Source organism: Prenolepis imparis, unplaced genomic scaffold, assembly GCF_030444845.1.
Source record: "Prenolepis imparis isolate NDT839.2.m4 unplaced genomic scaffold, iyPreImpa1.0 SCAF_15, whole genome shotgun sequence".
Classification (NCBI taxonomy): Eukaryota; Metazoa; Arthropoda; class Insecta; order Hymenoptera; family Formicidae; genus Prenolepis; species Prenolepis imparis.
In genome coordinates, this window is record NW_028141173.1 from 2941244 (window position 1) to 2960682 (window position 19439).

Below are 19439 nucleotides of genomic sequence, written 5' to 3' on the forward strand. Positions count from 1 at the left end.
AAAAAAATCATGGAACACGAATTTGCGTAATTCACAAAAAAAAAAAAATCTTTTCCAGCAAAGCTCGGATTAGATATTTGTTGCGAGAAATTTCCTCCTTTTGTTTTCCGAGAACGGGGGGTAGAACGAGAAAAGATCGATGATGAAAAAAATGTTAAAAAATAAAAGCCTTGTCATATCAAAGAGTTTTCTTTTCACAAAGCCTTGTTAAATGTATTTTTTAAAAATTGGTAAATGTAATAAAAAAAGAAGAAAAATGACAACAGGATATGCAAAAATAAATTTTCCGTAAATCGGTGGGAGAAGCTAGAGTATCGATGACGGTTGATTATTCTACTTGATGTGTATGAGACGTTATGAAGGAGAAATAAATGTCAGAGATCGTAATCACCTGTTGCTTCGAAGGATCTGCGGATGTTTCCATAGCCTTTATGTTTACTTCAGTCATCATCATCGTCTTCATTCAGTCATCAATCGAAAGGCCGGTTGTGCACTGTTTACATTACTTTTCAAACTCTTCCACTCTCGCTTTTACAGTTTTCTACAGTTTATAGACATATTTCGTCCCCAAGGATTGTTATCTCACACATCGCGACGTTATTGGTTTTTTCTTTACGAAACGCGCAACTCTGTTTCTTAACAAAGTCGATAATTCGTAGAAATTTTCGTTGAAACTTTGTACATATGATGAATATAATATCAAGAATGGTTTCGTTAAGAATTTCGTGTTCAAGATATTAGTAAGGTAAATTAAAAATTTATTCATGCTTGTATATGTTGCTTTAAATCGCTTGTTTTGTTTAGATGTGATAATTTTCAGATGTATGTACTGACCGTCCCAAAATAAATATAAAAAATTAATAAAGGAAATGATCATGTTTTTACAATTTTGCAAACTTCAATATTCGAGGTCTCGATAACTGAGTTTTAAATTTTCGCTGTTCAAATAAACAGGGTGTCTACTCAGATCTTGTAAAAATATTCCCTGATCTTCCAGATATAATTCATTTAAAATTCTAGATAAAATAAGAAAATTGGATACAGTATTTTTTTAATAAGTTTTTTATTATATGCGTTTTCTACTCACACGATTGTAAAGAAAGTTATCAAGAATGCAGTTTTTCTAACATTTAAAATTGATTTACTAATCGTAAAATTAATTTGAACAATATGTATAGAACAATATATAACAAAGTGTAATATATCATTAATCATTATATGTATATAAACGGTAAAGATATAGTGTATATACATATAAAACAAAAAATAATTTATTAGAAACTTAGAGTACTCTATTTTTTAATATTATAAAAAAATTGAATATTTTTCTATGAAACTTATATAAAACCTTGATACTAAAAAGCGATCTCGTCAATAAAATTACATAAAATTTTAATAAAAACTTAATATAAAGTAGACACCCTGATAAAGCTTATGTACTTTACATTGACCGACAAATATTATATTATATTTTATGATTTATATTCAGTCTTGAAGTTTAATTCGTATGTATTTTCATCGAATTATTATGGAAACGCGATTAGTGAACAAACAGAGGTCAATTTTCGCAAGAGACAACAACCAAAATTCTGGGACAGTCAACAGATATATGTGATATTATGTATGTTGTTTATGAGATTTGTATTTAAAGACACGCGAAGGAATCTGTGATAGCCCACGGTGCTTGGGTCTTTTATTCTCTCGGCATAGTATTAACATACACTACAATCAATGGAGAATGTTACGGAGAGCGTTGAGTATTTTTTTCGCATCATCACGGCAAACATTTGTTGAAATATTTTACAATTTGCGTTTTTTTTTTTTTTTTGTAAAACTGTCGGCACGAATTGTGGGAAACACATACGTACGAAGAGAATGCCGTTTCTCGCGATCGTCGGAATTTAATATATTTCACACCTACAAAAAGTTTCGCCCAACATATGGTATTAATTCTTTCGTCGTGTGGACAAAAGGATTTGCGACACCTTTTTTTCTTTTTCAAATTAAATTTCGATGCGCACACAAAAGAATCACGAGATCGTTCTCGTGATGTATACGCATAAAAAAAATTCTCGACAATTGTCAATTTTTTATTCGGCTCATTTGTACCTTAAAAATGTAGGCAAGAATGTTATTTCCGGGACATTTAAGAAAGAATATAATTTGGTAGAATAATTTAGCGTTATGTATTTTTTATAAAGGGGAAGCGTAAGTGGGGGCGAAGTTCCTTTATCCCTCTAATTAAATTAAAGTTAGATTTGTTATATTAAAAAAAATTTCATGAAAAATTTCTATGAAATGACACCTTGCCAAAAAAATGTTAAAATCTCAAGATATTAAAAAAAAATTGGAACATCGATATTATCGTAGTTTGCGACATTCTTTTTCCGGATAAAAAAATCTATATCAAACACACTTATTAAATTATGAAATCCCGCAAATAACATTCTCTCCAAAGTGTAAAAAAAGAATGACAGATTCGCGATTTCTTTTCTCGACGAGATTTCAAATTTCCCTGCCCCTTCCCCTCTCCCCATCGCGCAACAGCCGAGATCGACGGATTTAAAAATCAACATTCTCACACGACACATGCGGTCTCGGACCTGTCACATGCACAGTTCTCTTTTTCACTTTCCTCTCTCTCCCTCTCTCTCGAGACACAACAATATTATATCGGTGCGACTTTACAGAGCGCGCGACTAACTCTACAGTAAAATTCGTTTACATTTTCTTTCTGAGCGATATTAAAATTGCTTTATATTCAATGTAGATCCGTATTTACATGCTTCGCTTCCAAATCGTTTCTTTTTTTGCAAAGGCATCCTTTGAGCTCGCATCTCGCGCGCGCGAAACCTCACGAAATCTCTAACTCGAGGGATCACGAAGATGATGCATCGACACGACATCATAGGTATCGCTCTATCTTCAGCGATTTGAAAAGAAAAATATACATGATCTGACAATTAGTATAGTCGTAGACAAAAAATTTATTTAAACTCCAATACAATTCATTTTTTTATGTTTAACGAGAACGAAATATATTCTCGAGTTTAAATAAATTTTGCATCCTTTTTTTTTATTACAAAGACTATAAGATCTTCTTATCGTACATTTACATAATTTCTCTTTACACTTTTTTCTAAAATCAAACACGAATATTTGTTTGTATAATGTTGATTTTCTGCTCTTTTTCAGACAATTATCCGAGCGTAAAGATTGATCGTGCATATATTTTGCAGTGAGAAGAAAAAAAGTGTCTACGAATTTGTGATTGTCAGATCACGTATAAATGCATAATTACGACTCGTGCACGAATGTTCGAACCGATCGATCGACTACATTGTCCATATATATCGTACGATTTTATTTTCCTCTTCTTATACGTAACTTTGTAATTAAAAGTTTTTTTTGTATCATAAGGAACTGTGCATATTCCCTGAAAATATTATCCGGACACTTAAAGCGCGAACATTCGTGCTTCAATTCAAGCTATACGGTACGGTTTCTAGGTGTCTGTTAAAAGTTGTCTTAAACTACAGCTCTTTTTCTGTGTGTAGAGATCGATTTAACAAATTTACAGAATCATTTAAGAATAACGCGATCAACGAAATCCACAAATCTCCGTCCATTTCTCGACCGGGATCTGATTTAGCTTTTTTTTTTTACATATACTACGTATATAAACAATCTCTTTTCGCGCGATCTCTAAGTATGTATATATATATATATATATTATATATATATCAGACACACACTGGACGACTTTTCTTTTGCTCATTCTCATCTAAGACTTACAACGTATATAATTTCCCGCGCTCGCTTTATTATATTATTAATTATTATTATTATCAGTCATCTCATTGCTTCATCTCGCGCTGGCCAAGTACACGTACAGTTCATTAAACAAGCAATATATTTAATGTCACTTTTGCCTAAGTGGTAGTAAAAACTTTGTCACGCTTGTATTAGTTTCTTCGAGACGACCGTCTTAACAAACACATTCGACCGTCATCCACACATACACGTGCGTCGATCAATCCAATCTCGACGTTTTTTATAATCTTTAGAGATTTTTTCCTATACACGCACAGAAATCGACAAGAAATCACGCTATAATGAGAGAGAAAGAGCGCGAGAGAGTATTAATCTTAGAAAATTGTATTATTAAGTAATATCTTGCGTCAAGTGTATATAGTATATATATATATAGGAAATTTATGAGAAATCTCACTGTACGATAAATGAAAAAAGCACAACAGCACATACACCTCTTACAAGGATTATTTTATTTTTTTTTTTCAATTAATATAATTAGATAATTAGTGTATTTTCTCTCTGAGATAGATCTCGATCTAAATAATTTCTATTAATGATAGCGTACACAGAGTGATATATCGCGGTGATGAATACGGAGTCTTTTTTTTTTAAGTTTAATTAATGACGTAACTATTCCATACGTTAAAGTTTATTGACTATAAATTGTGAAATGTTAATTGCATTCTTCCTCATCGTGCGTTTGCTAAACTTTTGACTCTTTCTTTCGCGTCTTTTCTTTTTTCTTTTTTTGAAAAATAAATACTCTCAACCTGTGTGTGTGTAAAGCTATTTTTTTCTTTCATATTACTCTTATTATCGGTAGGAAACTGTTTTGAAAGTTCTTTCCTATTAAAAGGTATTTCACTCAAAACTTACGACACATTATACACATACATATATATAAGACATTCTAAACCGTTTTTTTTTCTCTGTGGTTTTTTCATCGAGAGATCGCTCAATTAAAATAGAAAAAATCCGATCAATTCAAATGTCTCTCCTTTCACGCGTAACCAATCAAATAATTTTGCACACACTTGCACACACCGGTGTAAAATTCTCACATAATAATAGACTACCTATGTGTTATTTGAGATATTTGAAACAGAAGTTCAAAAATCGGTATAGTAATATACAATATGCGGATAGCTGCGATCAATCTCTAGGTGTCTCTTGCTATTTCGACACATTCATACGCTTTCGGACAGTCATATCCCGTTCGCTTTATACTCGCTCTGTCAAAGTATCTTATCAAATGTTTTGGCAACCTTCCGCAAAAAAAGAAACTAGAAAAGAAACTACTGTAAAATATAATAAGATTGCGCCAACAGAGAGGTAACTTTGCACCACAATTGAAGAATATTTTCAATCTGTTTAATAATGTTTAAAAAGATAATCGTTTGGTTTTTCAATCTCAATGTCGATTATCTTTTTATACATTAAAAAAAATATATCTTTTTCTCATATTATAAAATGTGTTTCTTGTTTTATATATTAGTCCACTTTACGGTATCCATCGCCTGTTATTAAAATGTCGTTTCGGCACTTTTTGAGAATTCCTTCAATTAATTGTACGAATTATAAGAATTTGCTAAGCCAGTAAATTACGAAGATACGAGGATAAGAGAATATCAAGCACAGTTAGAAGTTTTTGCTGGAAAAATTAAATAATTATAAATATAATTATTTTATATATAATTAAAAGTAAAAATATTTCAGAAAAATTTATAACTACGATATTTTGAAAAAAAAAATTGTTTTTGCATTTACATTTTCCAAATTTAAAAGACTCTCCGAAATATATACAATATGAATATACGAAGGACAAATTCATTCTAAATAAATTGGCCAAGAGATCTTTATTCAAAAGTAACGCGTTTGTTCAAAAAAAGAAACACTTTGCATGGCTTTTAAGCATTCAAAATACGATGGCCCGATATTTGATATATCTCATTATTTTTATAACGAATGAACACTTTTCTTATACAAACAGCAACGTTCCAGCAAAAAATCCGACTCTCAACTCAACATGATAAGTCAGTTAATTGATCTAGCGATGTCGCGTATCTATTGCCATATATTGCGTTTAATATATCAATTGCGATAGCCATGATTAACCGATTTCGCTGATCTGATTTTTCAGTCTCCTCTTCTACGTCGCCAACGGATGTGTATATATATATATATATTATTTATATATATATATATATATATATATATATATATATATATAATATACACACACATATTTATTTATAACGGGAAAAAAGCTCTTAATTAATCATGGCTAAGAATTAAACCAAAGATGCGATTTAATCTCGAATTTAATTAATCTTAGAAAGTATATTTACACCTCTAAAATCTTTCTTATATATCGGAGAGATTTGTGTGACGAAGGAAAACTTGATCTATTTCCAACTTGCCGATAATTTAACAATTGCTCGAAAAACTCCAGTATTAGTTATTAATTACGAGAATAAAGAAATGATGCAAATACAGCTCTTTTAATTGATGGCAGTAGTAATTTATATTTTATATGCGCGAGTATTTTTCTATATATTTTACTGTGTTTCCTTTTATTTATTATTAATTAAATGCCAAAATAGCGCAAGTCTCCTTCGAATTCCAGAGATCTCTTAGATATTCTTAAATACGTAAACCATTCATATGTCACCAATTGTTACAATAAAAGCACATACACATGTACGTTATTAATTACATCCTTGCAACGCTATACCATTCATATACATTAATCTCATACATATCGATTTTTATTCATATCGATTTAGATCATACATATATATATATGTACGCTTGATCACACCAGAGAAATCACACAAAACACACATGATGATCGGAGCTATCCACGCCATTACATACATAAGCCTTAACTCTTTTCAATGAATTTGGAATTGTGCTAATTCGTCAAACCAGTAAAGAGAGTGGGGAGAGTCTCGAGAAATATTATATAATACACGCAGTAGAGAGTGGCAGATTAGTGCAAAAAACATTAGAAAATATGTCAACGTACTATAGGCTCTGGCTCTCTTTTTTTCTTTTTATTTCCTGTTGACCCGGGGTCGATGCGCGTTCTTTTCTTTTTTTTTGTACTCTCGACCCGCTCTATGACCCGCCCCCTCCTCCTCTTCCTTCTTTTTCTCATTAGCCTTCGTCAGATTCAAGGTTCTTGCGTCGGGACCCGTGGATGGAGGATCCGTTTGGTTTTACGAGTAGACCCACGGCCCCGGTTGAATTTACTCGTACTTGAGAAAGGTATTCGATTTCTGATCGCGCTGACCCGGATGATTCTGCCAAGCGCCCTGAGACGCGTTCGGGTTATTCGGGCCGGGACCGCCGGTGCCGGGATTCCCGGTATTGCCGTCGCCGCCGCCTTGATTCATCCAGCTGAGAAAGCCGGAGTTACCGCTGTTGCCGATGCTGTTGTTACCGGAAGGCGGCTGGCCCGGCGGACCCGGCTGATTCGAATAACCCTGATCGTTTCCCTGGTTCTGCAGGTTGCCGATCAGGCCCCAGGACGCCTGGTTCAGGGCGGCGGCAACCAGGGCCGGATTGACCGGCAACGCGGACAGATTCAGACCGCTCATGGCCAGGGGATTCGACATTCCGCCACCGCCGCCGCCGCCATTGTTCTGCCCGGTGATGCCCAGGGCCTGGAGATTCGGCATGTCGAGATTGCCACGATTCCCGGGATTATTCCAGCCGTTCGGGCCCATATTGTTTCCCGAATGACCCATGTAACGATTACCCTGATAATTGCCCTGGACGTTATTATCGACGGGTCCCGGCGCCCCCCTGCCACCCCTCATGTTTGAATTCACTTGATTGTTGAAGTTCTTATTGTTGCCCTCGGACTTGGGCGCGGCGTTCGAAACGTGTACCGAGACGCCCTTGATAATGTGATCCTCGCCGCACAGCGACTGGGCGACCTCGGGATCTAGGAAAGTGACAAACGAGAACGCGCGGAAGGGTTTCGGGATGAATACGTCCGTGACTTCGCCGAATTTGGAGAAATAGTCTCGCAGATCGTCAGCGGTTAGGTCTTCAGTACAGCGGCCGACGAATACCTTGCAGGGTACTTGCTGAATCATTCCCTCCTACACACAAACGCACAATCAGTCAATCATGTCACAGACAGGTTCACCAATTTATCCAAGTAAAACTTGCGTACAGTGCACATTACTCACAATCACCGGCGCCGGCAGAATCGCTGCGAGACATATACCGTTCGTCAAGAGACTGGCAAAATAAGTAATATAAGTACAGTTACAGTGTAGAGTTTTTTTTTGTTTTTTTTACATCAGAAAGCATATCATCACGAGCGTATTTTTATGCACACAATTAAGATCCGTAGAGGCACACGCAATTTTTTTCTTGCTTTTGACTTAAGACTCTAACGTTCCGTCGATTGCAACTAATCTGCACTAAACGTCAAGTTTTATAGAAAAAAAATCTCTTAACTCATATTTATTTATCGGCTCAAGAGAGAAAAGATATTATATATATACATATACATACATATATATATATATATATATATATATATATATATATATATAATATATCGGCTGGCTCGATTTACACATATAAATCTTTGTCTGTTATTAAAAAAAAAAAAAACGAACACTTAAGCACTATATGATCACTTGAAATCCATGCATCAATCTGTACAATGTTCTTTTCCTTTTCTTTTTTTTCTTTTTTTTAAATATATATACTTTCGATGTAGAGAATCTCATGCTACATTACACTGTCTTAATTTGAATAATAAGCACATGTCCGATAAAATGTGAACAGTTATTTCAAAACTAATTATTGCTACTATTAAACAACATATTTGTTACTTTTAACAAACTCCATGAATTAATGGGAATATGTGTATATATATATATATATATATATATATATATATATATCTATATATCCATAAATGTTTTTTTTTCTTATATTCTATAGAGTTCAATTAATCAATTCTGTATAATATACATATTTCGAGTAATAATACACAAAAATAGACGAGTAGTGTAAAATTAATAAAATTAATAGAAACCTTTACAGTTCTGCTTTATAACTGCTAAAAGAATAAATATTCCTACGCATTTTAACAAACAACATACCACGCATCTATTTCGTTATTTTCTAAGAGATAATTCCTAATGAAATTAATAATATAATTTTATTAATATAAAATTAAGTCCGGATAAATATAATTAATTTTTCTTCATCAAGAAAAATGAAATATTTTGGAATATTTTTTTATGTATAAAAAAAGTATTATATATTAACAATCCAGGCATTAATTTGTCTGAGAATTTAACGTGTGAATCATCAATATCTTGTAACTTTTACTACTATGTTCGACAAAAGAACAGTCATATGCTTCATACAAAGAGACAATCATATATCTCGATTATTAATTTTCTATTATTTCATTAATCCGAAATAAATAAATTGTCCCAATATTATTTATTTCTGATAAACTATGTCGTACATTACGTATCTGCTAATACTTGTTTCACTTCAAACATTCATTCGAATAAAAATGCATCTTCTATGATTCTCTTGCCCGATATACAGAATGTCCCCTGTAATAAGCTTAAATAATTGAGAATCGTCGCATATTAGAAAAAAGTTTTAAATAAAAATTGTAGGATTTCGAGGGAGGGAAGACGTCTTGTCGCAAGCATATATTTTCAGGTTGAAGGATTTTTGGTCATTACTTTTTAACACCTACTCAGAAAAACATACTCTTAATTTTAAAAAAATTGCAATGTGCAACTGCATACTCTATTTAAAAAATAATTATATATTTTTTTACATTAATTGATTTTATTATTTTATGCAGAAAATTAATTAAAAAATATATTACAAGATATTTCATTTTTGTCAAAATGTATCCGAATAAAGCATAAAATATCTCATTCATTTTTCGACTATTTCACTTTAACAATTTTTTACGCCAAATATTACAAATGTATCAGTTTTCAAAACAATTTTGTCTAAAATGCGACGTTTCTGAATTATTTAAGCTTACCTTTTCAAACAAGGGGAAATCCCGTATATATGTCAGAATTAAATATACGTAACAATAATATATGTATAAATCTTAACGACACGCTCATAGATACGTGGTATACGAATCTCGGTTGAGGAATGTATTGAATGCCGGTATAGAGGGAGGAAAAAAAAAATCAGAAAACACGACGACCTAATATTCCCATTGAAACATGATCGATTGTATTTACGAATAGTCACGAGAGAGAGCTTTCCCCCGACTGGTTAGTATCTCGTGTCCGCGACGTGGTGATGATGATGATGATGATCCCTCGACGGCCGGTGCTTGTAATAACGATCGTAATAGTTCTCCTTCGCCGGATACCTCGTAGGATCGGCGGCGTATCTGCCGTCGACGACGGCAGGATCCCGGCTGTCGGGTGTGACGTAATGACGGCCGTCGATCTCGCGGCCGTCCATCGCGTACCTGCCGTCCACGACGACGTGTTCCCTGACGCCACCGTCGACGACGTAGCGTCTGTCCAATTCGCGACCGTCCGCCGTCAGGTATCTGCAGGCGTCCGCCGCCTCTCGGCCACCCGCTTCGACCGGTGGCGGATGCCGGTGATGACCGTCTGGATGCCTCACGTCCGCGTAGCGCACCTCCATGGCGTATCTGCAATCCCCGGGGGCCGGGGCGGCCGAGTAACGACCGTCCGCCGCCTGCTGATGATCGTAGTAGCAACGTTGCTCGTACCCGTAATTGCTGCTGTACCTTCCCTTGTCGGAGTACTGCTGCTGCTGCTGCTGTTCCGGACAATCAGCGACGACCGGATACGCGGTTGCGCGTCCCTCGACGCCGTAATACCTGGGTCCGTATTCCGCGTCGGACGGTGGATACGCTGGATTGGCAGCCGGAGCCCCGGGGACGACGGCGGTCGCGTGCGGAGGCGCCATCAGGTTGTAGCCGCGCGAGTCGTAGGCGGGGGACGATTCCTCGTAGACGGCGTAGCCGGGCTGCTGCTTCTCGCTGTAGGCGTTATATTGCGGTGCTTGTTGCTGATGACCACCACCACCTCCGCCCCCGCCTCCACCACCCCCGCCTCCTCCACCTCCGTTGCCTTCGTACTTGTACTTGTTATCTTCGTAGGGATAATTCGGGGGATACGACGGATAGTGGGTGGTTTTGTAATCGTATTCCGAGTCGTATCGAGGAAGGGGCGCGGCGCTCGGTGGCGGAGCGGCCTCGGACGACGACGACGCCGACGAGTTTACGCTGGCTACGTAAGGCTTCGACGCCGGCATTCGGCGATTACTCGGCGTGTGCACCGGTATAGGTCGGTAGCACTCGCTACCGTGCTTACCCGTATCATAATGACGTGCCATCATTAAGCCATCAATATTCTGTAACCAGATTACACCAGCCCTCGACAATCACATACAGACTTGAATCGATATGATTTTTTTATTGTTTTTTTGAAGCACACATAATATATGCATTCGCTCCGCAATCGAGCAGCTCGATTATTAGTATTATAATCGCGTGTAGAATCGAATTATGCAAATCTCGGGAATTATTATTATTATTATTTCGATTTCCCGCTAATCGCGCGAAAAATGGTTCGCAGTGCAAAATGAACAGGGTGTCTACTCAAATCGTGTAAAAAAAAGCCTGATCTCTTCCGGGTATTTTTGTTTAAAATTTTAGGTAAAATGAGAAAATTTGTAGATGCACGTTTTTTAAAATAAGTTTTTTTTTATTATATGCGCTAATGTTTAAAGTTTTCTATTCATACGATTGCGAACAAAGTTGCCAAGAATGCAGTTTTTCTATATAGCATTTGATATTGATTTATTAATCGTAAAATTAATTTGGACAATATATAACAAAGTGCAATATATCTAAACATTAAAGATATATGTAAAAATATAAAACAAAAAATAATTTATGATAAACGATTTTCAAGATTACTCTAATTTATTTTAATATTATTAAAAAAATGAATTGAATTTTCTATAAAACTTAGACCTTGATTTTAAAGAGAGATTGTCAATAAAATCACATAAAATTTTAATAAAAACTTAAATATTGTAAAGATATATATTAACATATATGTTTCTTAAATGTTAAATAAAAGTAAAATTATCAAAGACACACATTTTGAGAAAAACCTGACTGTCAATAAAATTCCATGAAAGAATTCCCCGGTTTTTCCAGAGAATAGACACCCTGAATCTAAGAATCGCGAAATTGCGTAACACATACATACACATACATACATATGCACACACACACGCACACGCACACACACACACATACGTACACACATATTTATGTTATTCATTCGCGAATTTTTTTTCTCATTATGCACTCATGCTCAGTGTCGCTTCACAAATTCTTTTCACGTGACTCATACTTGTGTTGGACTCTATATTTTTAATTATTTGGATAATCGTAACGATCGTATCGCGAATCTCGCACCAGAGATTATTTAAATTTATTGTTCCCTAAATAATAACTTCCCGGAATAATAATTTCGCGTGATTTTTCGAAGTCTGAGGAATTTTTGTGATCACTTCATACGTCGCGCGATTATTTCATTTACATACTCCAAGCATACAAGTTTCATATCCATTACAATATTTGACGTATCCGCAAGAAGATACGTGTTCGAAAAAAAAAATAAATGTGAAAATATTTATTCTTTAACACAATTAACACACTCTCTCGATGCACGTAATACATTCCTTCTCATGATATTCTCATCACTCACGTTCTCGACTCAGGATATTATTACGCAATTTACCAAGTATACTTTCATTTTTTTCAACATAAAGAAATATTAGAATTCGCCCGAAGATTTTTTCTTCTTTTCCTTCATTTGGTCGAAGCTTGCAAGAGAGCTTCGCCGCTATTAAAGAAATCTTGAGAAAGATTAACACACGACGTTATTTAGAAGCTTGCTTATAAGAGTTGGGTATGTTTTTATATATCGAGTCTCATTTCTCTCTCTCTCTCTGACAAGACTATTTAAAATCATTTCCTCTCCAAAGAGGATCTCATACCGTTTGGAGACACACAAACATACTACACTATTTACGTTATTCATGCAAAAAACACATTATTGACATTGCTCTCTCCTCGGTAGCGCTCACACACAAAACACACTCGTATAAACATACATTCGTACATACAGACAATTTGCATTCTTTCTGTGTATATAATTTCACCACCACTCGTCTCTCTCACACATTCACCTATTTATACCAAACAGCGAATACACGCCCCGTATATATTTATATAGATTTATATATAAATGTAATATATATATATATTCAAAGAGTATGTGAAAAAAACATTGACATTTACTTAGACCGTTATATGGATAAACGGGGATAGACAAGAAGTCTATACAAGATAAGATATTATCCCACGTGATCGTAAAGCTTATCAATTTTACTTTGTTGTCTCTCATACGACATTCCATCATCTAATTAAAAATATTGCACGTGCGCTTATATCTGTACATACCTTCAAATGTAAAGATATTTACAGACTGATGCAGGCAAAAAGCTCTGTCTAATTGAAAAATTGGATATTGCTTTATTCTGTCTCAAAGATGTATCTATTATTTTTTTAAATAAAATATCCTTTTATGTAAACGTTTTTTAATATTAAATTGTTGAGAAAGAGTTTACAAATACGGCGTTCATTTAAAACTGGCGTCATAATCATAAAATAAAAAATTTAACTTGTTTTGATAATATTCATTGAAGGTTACATGTAATATAATATCAGTCAATAAGGATACGGAAATGATTCACACTGTTTCAACAAACTGAGATAATTTGGGACCAAATGCACAAAAAGTTATTCTCCCTAGAGATGCAGTATGATAAATTACTTTGGTAATTTAATTACAAGTCTCTCTGCAGACCTCTCTCTTACTTTAGAAAATATGTACAGATTGAAGCCACATGTATATCAATCGAGGGAGAAAATATATCATTTCAAAAACAGATCGACTGTGTTTACCATAACAGTGCCATGCACAATCTGAACTTTTATATTTATATTTATATTCGTTTAATATTTAGTTAGATAATAAATATGCTATGTAATAATTTATTACAATAGTTACTACAGAGAACAATACATTAATAACTGATGTAATATTAAAGTAGCGTTATACATTTTTTATTATCAAATGGCAAAAACGATAATGATTTCAATCATAAAATAAAAGCAGCATTGCCGAATGATTGAAAAAAAATGTTAAGTATAACAAGAAATTGCAACATTGCTATTATTTTCGTGGCAAAAGTGCAAATTATTCTTCAAATATGTTTGCCTTTAAAATGATTTATTCACTCCTGATTTAAATGTGCATCACACATTAACTTTTGACATTTATCAGAATGTTCTTACGTATTCGAGGAAAAGCGATAGAAAATAGCAGAAAAAAAATCAGAAAGAATCTGCAAATAAATTATATTCTTACCTTACTGTTGGGAACCTTGACATCGCACCATCTGCCATCTATCATATGACGTTGAGCGAGGCATCTCAACTGCGATTCATAACTTCCAAATCTAATAAAGCCAAATCCTTTGCTCTGTCCGGATTTTGCATCTTTTTTTACCTACAACAAGATTTCAATGTTATTCTTTATATCTAAGTATTACATTTATACGAGAGTGTAATATTTCTTTCAATAATATCTTTCTTTGACAATTAAAAGTGTAATATTATAAACATTATATTTATTTAAATTAAAATTATTCATCAAAGTGAAAAACTATCGTTAAAAACTTATTGTTTTACGAAAATACTTTTATCATATACTTAAGGCTATAATGTTATCATTATTTACTTATCTAACAGATTAGCAAGTTTCAGATAATACAAAAGTTAGTACCGCCCAAAATGCAGGTTACTCTCATGTTATTCTTCAAACCCAAACACATTTTTTGTTCTTCAGCAAACGCAAATAAAAGAAAACGCAAAGAGACTCACCTGAGCCATTAAAACTTCACCAAACGTTTCGAAATACTCGCGCAAGTTCTGTTCGGTAGTTTTCCATGGCAAACCGAGTACAATCAAGTCAGTGCAACGCAACTTCGTTTCCATTCTTTTAGTCTTAGCTGTGGAATTTTCCAAATTGTCATCAGATTTACGTTTGTTCTCTGAAAAGATATAATAGATCTTCATGTCTAACAACTTGTTGTTCGCAGAGAAAGAAAAGAAAAGAGAAAGAGAGAGAAAACAAAAAAAGATTTGCTTTTCTATCTCTGTACACATTAGTTTTTAATTTACTTTTCAACATCTCAACAAATGATTACAAATTGATGATTACACCTTGTTACGAGCTGTCAAAATTTCATCTTATTTCCCTTCAAAATACAGAGTACCTCTTTGAGAATGAACAACTTGAATTAGAATCTGACAAATATTCCAAAATATATGCAGAATGTAACAAAAATGTAGACCGCTTTAGAAATAAATTCTATCGAAATTCATTGAAATGTACAAAAAAGTTCATATGTATGTGTAAAAATGCATCATTTTCACATCGCAGTCATGTTTGGATTTGAAACTTAAAATAAATTAAGCTTTATAATTATTCACAAGTGAAAGAGAGGAACTCTTAATTTTTTAGTATAAAAATTAATAAAATAAATTTTGAGATAAAATAAAAATTGACAATTAATGCAAAAATTAATATTAAAGATGCTAAAATTTGACTATAATATAAAAAAATAATTGTTTTTAGTTTTTATTTTTATACATGTGTATAACAAATCAATATAAAATTATTGATTTCAGATTAATAATCAATTATCTTATTTCCAACAATAAAAGAGATAATGGTAGAAAATAATTCCAAAAAAATATATTCTCAAGAAAGATGAGCGAAGTAGCGGTCTGTATTTTCATTACACTCTGTATAATTATGAGAACTGTCATTACTTTTGACAAATCAAAAATAAAAAGAAGGCATCATTCCCATCAAATGAGCCCGTTGCTCTCCAAATTTACGTAGATTTGCGATAATTTACCATAGATAAGCTATGACAAGCTTGTTTACCTTAATCCTTAATTAATCCTAATTGGAGTCTGATGGGGAAGGATTAATGATTCCAGCTCATTATATTTCGATGAAAAAAAAAAGATAATTCGGGTTTTTGAGTGTAATATCACCTTTCATTCATTTCAAGCTATATTTTTTAAATAAGTAACGCAAAATAAAATATCTCAAGACCAACATGACGAAAAATTGAAAATGCGAACTTAATCGACATCAAACACATATATAAAATCATATATAAAATTGGAAATGAGCTGGGAACCACTTGCGACTAACTAAAGATATGTTCCTCGAATATGCCCGACAGACAGTCGCCACATCCTCCGTATTCGCGTTCATCGACGCCGCGAGCATCCGCAGCGCCACCACGTTATAAATATACTACACTAGAGAACGAGAATACGTATATATATACGTATATATATATATATATATACACACATTATATATGTATATATATAATTTTTTTATATACCTTTGGGGAACACGCAGAAGTAGATCGCCTTGCCCCAGCCGTTCTCGGGCGGATGTAGGCGACCGTCGACGAGCCGGACTCCTCGCATCGTCCGGGACTCGGGATTGCGATATTTGAGGCCGCAGGTGCCGGGGAATTGGGCGGACAGGGTGGTGAGCAGGAGCGTGGTGTCGTCCTCGGTGGGCAGCTCGATGGGCTCCTCGCCCTCGTCCTCGGCGACCTGGATGTAGGACGACATGATGTGTATCTATGTCCGCGGGGATGGATGAAGCTTCTCCGTCAGCGGATGATCAGTGGACGACGCACTGTTCGTCTCTCTTTCTCTCTCTCTCTCTCTCTCTCTCTCTCTTTCCGTCGTCTCTCGCTCCTACCGACGCGTGCTCCCCTTCTCTCTCGCTCTCTCGTTCACTCTCCTTTCTTCGTTTCTCCCCGATCGTTTCTTCTCTCGAGCTCCGCTCGCTCGGGTCCCCGCGCGTCCACGCGAAAAGGAGAATACGAAGAATTGAAAATACCTCTCTCGCTTAAAATATACGCTCTCGCAACACAACAAACACACACGCGCTACGATCTCTCGCACCCAGTCTCAGTCACGCAACACCGCACCTCTGTCTCTTCTCCGCTCTTCCTCCGACGCCAGCGCCACCACCGGAACCCCGTGTCCTCTTGCCGCGCCGCGGGTTTCCGCCACCTTTACAAAAAAAAAGGCATCTTGTTCGATAAATAATAAAAGAAAACACAAAATAAACTACGTCAAAAATGCTGAAAGGAGACGCGGACGCGAACAGCGATGAGAAAACGCGGACGAACCTTCCCTTCCGTCCGTTCCTGTCGAGTGGCGCGCGGGAACTAGATGTTCGCCGCGGATTAGCGTCTCGCGCATGCGCGCGTAGGAATACACGACTGTCGAACGCAGCGCTGCGCCGCTGCGCGCAAATGGCGGCGACGGCCGGCCGTGTGCTCATCGATTTTCCCGGCGAAACCTTTCTTCGAGCCGGTCCCGTTCTTAGTTCTTAGGGAGACATCCTTTTTCTCAGCGATGAAAAAAACCGCGTTAAATATATGAAATGATGACGCTAACGTCACGCTTGAGGTAACGTTCGAGTCTTTTCTTCCTATCATGTATTCTAATCGCAGGATTTTGATTGAATAAATATATATATATTATGTATATGTACGAAGTTATATCTCGGAGTATTAATTAAATTCTGCATGTTTATATGTATGAGATGTGATGTCTCGAGAGAAATCTAATGTTGATTTTTTTTAACTGATGAGTTTATATCTCATCGATATATATATTGTATAAAGAAAATTTTGAGAGCAATACCGCGAATAAGTTTTTTATTGATAAATCGTAGTCTTCGAATTATCATAACAGCATTCAGTAAATAGTTCTGATTATAATATTGCGAGGGCGCCACGATAAATATTTACCCGCGCGCGAGAGAAAGATCATTTCTAAGATTTCCTGTTAATTGTATACACGCGTATACATATATAAAGTTTACTTATATACATCTCTAAAATATATAGGTAAGATAAACTATACTACATTATATTATATCACTGATTGTTAATGTAATGGCTAAAAATTAATTAACGTCATATTAAGACGGAAATATACATTTGGAATTTTAATTAAAATTATAAATTAAATCGTGTACAAGACGTCGCAATTTAATCGTAAAATATAATCATAGATATCTCAAGTAACCATCAAGTAATCCTTGACAATTATGTATAGATACTCATCAATCAATTATATTTGCGGTGCGTTAATTTCTATCGAAAGACCTTTGCTACCTGCGTGTATAATTAAACATATATGCATAGGATGGCATACATCTACCTATATATGTAAAGTAGCAAAGCGAATAGCGTTAAAGTTTTCAATTCGTTACGTTCTATCACGTATTACGACAAATTGCGACGACGGATTGAAATATGTGTTTTCAATAATGTAATTTTCACAGAAATTGTTAAGAATTCTACACCTAAGAAAAAAATATTGAATTATAATTATACGCAATGAAATAATTGAAATGTTAAGCACTCATAAAGTATAAATTTTATAATGTAACGACAGACAAATAAAATCAATCGCAATTTTTTTATAGATATAAAAAGATATTAGAATAAATCATTCGTATAAGAAGAATTTTGCAAGCCAATAATCTTTGTATAAATAAAAGATTGTTATCTAATATCAATAAATTTAAATAAAAAAATAATAAAAGTTAATGAAATTCATTCATATTATCGGTGCAACCGGATCTTAATAATATACATACATATTTATATGTATATATATAATATCTGTTATATTTATATTTAGAACGTTTATATATCTATATAATATATATATCTGTTACATTTTTATTTTCAGAATTTACACACACACACATATATATATTTATATAAATATAAATATATATCTGTGTTGCATATTACTTTTCATATAATTATTTGTAACTATTATAAGTCTCGTTGGATTAAATGATAATTTTGTTGCAGGGATACAGCTGTAGCAAACGTCAAATACAGCAAGTGTGACTTTAGAAGTTGATGCTACTCATCTATGAGCGTGAAAAGAGAACTTGAAGAAGCGAGAGGACATCTTCGTAGCTGCTCTTTCGAACGACTCATATGTACATCGTGATCGAAAAGATATATTCCTGAGGAATTGTCATCTTGACTACTGAATGCTTGCATAGTCATTACGCCGTTTTATAGTCCCGGCCGTAAGTAGTTTTGGTGTCACGAGGCATGGCCTTTCGAATTATTCGCCAGCGAGAGATAATTATCATTCGCTACGATAGAAATATATTATATTGTAAAACAAAATGAAAGATTAAATATGATCCAATGAGACAACCTTTCCTTTGGATGCCTTAAAAATTGTTAAATGTCTTTCTTTAGATACAACTTGTTTGTTTCAATAGACTTGCTCTTCTTTTTTTTTAATCAAATATTTATAATTAGAAATTAGAATGTAAACTATGGCTGCACTTTTTTGTTTAAATATGATTGTAATGTAAACTAGCGACTGC

At 34.5% G+C, this 19439-nt stretch overlaps 2 protein-coding genes across 2 annotated transcripts; both read right to left on the minus strand.

The window, feature by feature from the left end:
- Nucleotides 1-1664: 1664 nt before the first annotated feature.
- On the minus strand, nucleotides 1665-8070 carry LOC145946160 (TAR DNA-binding protein 43-like). Its single transcript, XM_083055649.1, has 2 exons — nucleotides 8003-8070; nucleotides 1665-7928 (listed from the first exon to the last, which is right to left on the minus strand). The coding sequence occupies exons 1-2, from the start codon at nucleotides 8009-8011 to the stop codon at nucleotides 7068-7070; spliced, it is 870 nt and encodes a 289-aa protein (XP_082911775.1). The 5' UTR covers nucleotides 8012-8070; the 3' UTR covers nucleotides 1665-7067.
- Nucleotides 8071-8438: 368 nt separating this feature from the next.
- LOC145946158 (uncharacterized) lies at nucleotides 8439-17015 on the minus strand. Its single transcript, XM_083055647.1, has 4 exons — nucleotides 16390-17015; nucleotides 14843-15012; nucleotides 14328-14468; nucleotides 8439-11229 (listed from the first exon to the last, which is right to left on the minus strand). The coding sequence occupies exons 1-4, from the start codon at nucleotides 16625-16627 to the stop codon at nucleotides 10111-10113; spliced, it is 1668 nt and encodes a 555-aa protein (XP_082911773.1). The 5' UTR covers nucleotides 16628-17015; the 3' UTR covers nucleotides 8439-10110.
- Between the last annotated feature and the right edge of the window lie 2424 nt (nucleotides 17016-19439).

What these genes read in the sequence shown, in the direction of transcription:
- LOC145946158 (XM_083055647.1), bottom strand. Translation starts at nt 16,627, where the DNA reads ATGTCGTCCTACATCCAGGTCGCCGAGGACGAGGGCGAGGAGCCCATC. An exon ending in CTTCTGCGTGTTCCCCAAAG is followed by an intron (nt 15,013 to 16,389) that starts GTATATAAAAAA and finishes ATATCTTTTCAG; the next exon opens with AGAACAAACGTAAATCTGAT. An exon ending in GTGAAGTTTTAATGGCTCAG is followed by an intron (nt 14,469 to 14,842) that starts GTGAGTCTCTTT and finishes ATCTTGTTGTAG; the next exon opens with GTAAAAAAAGATGCAAAATC.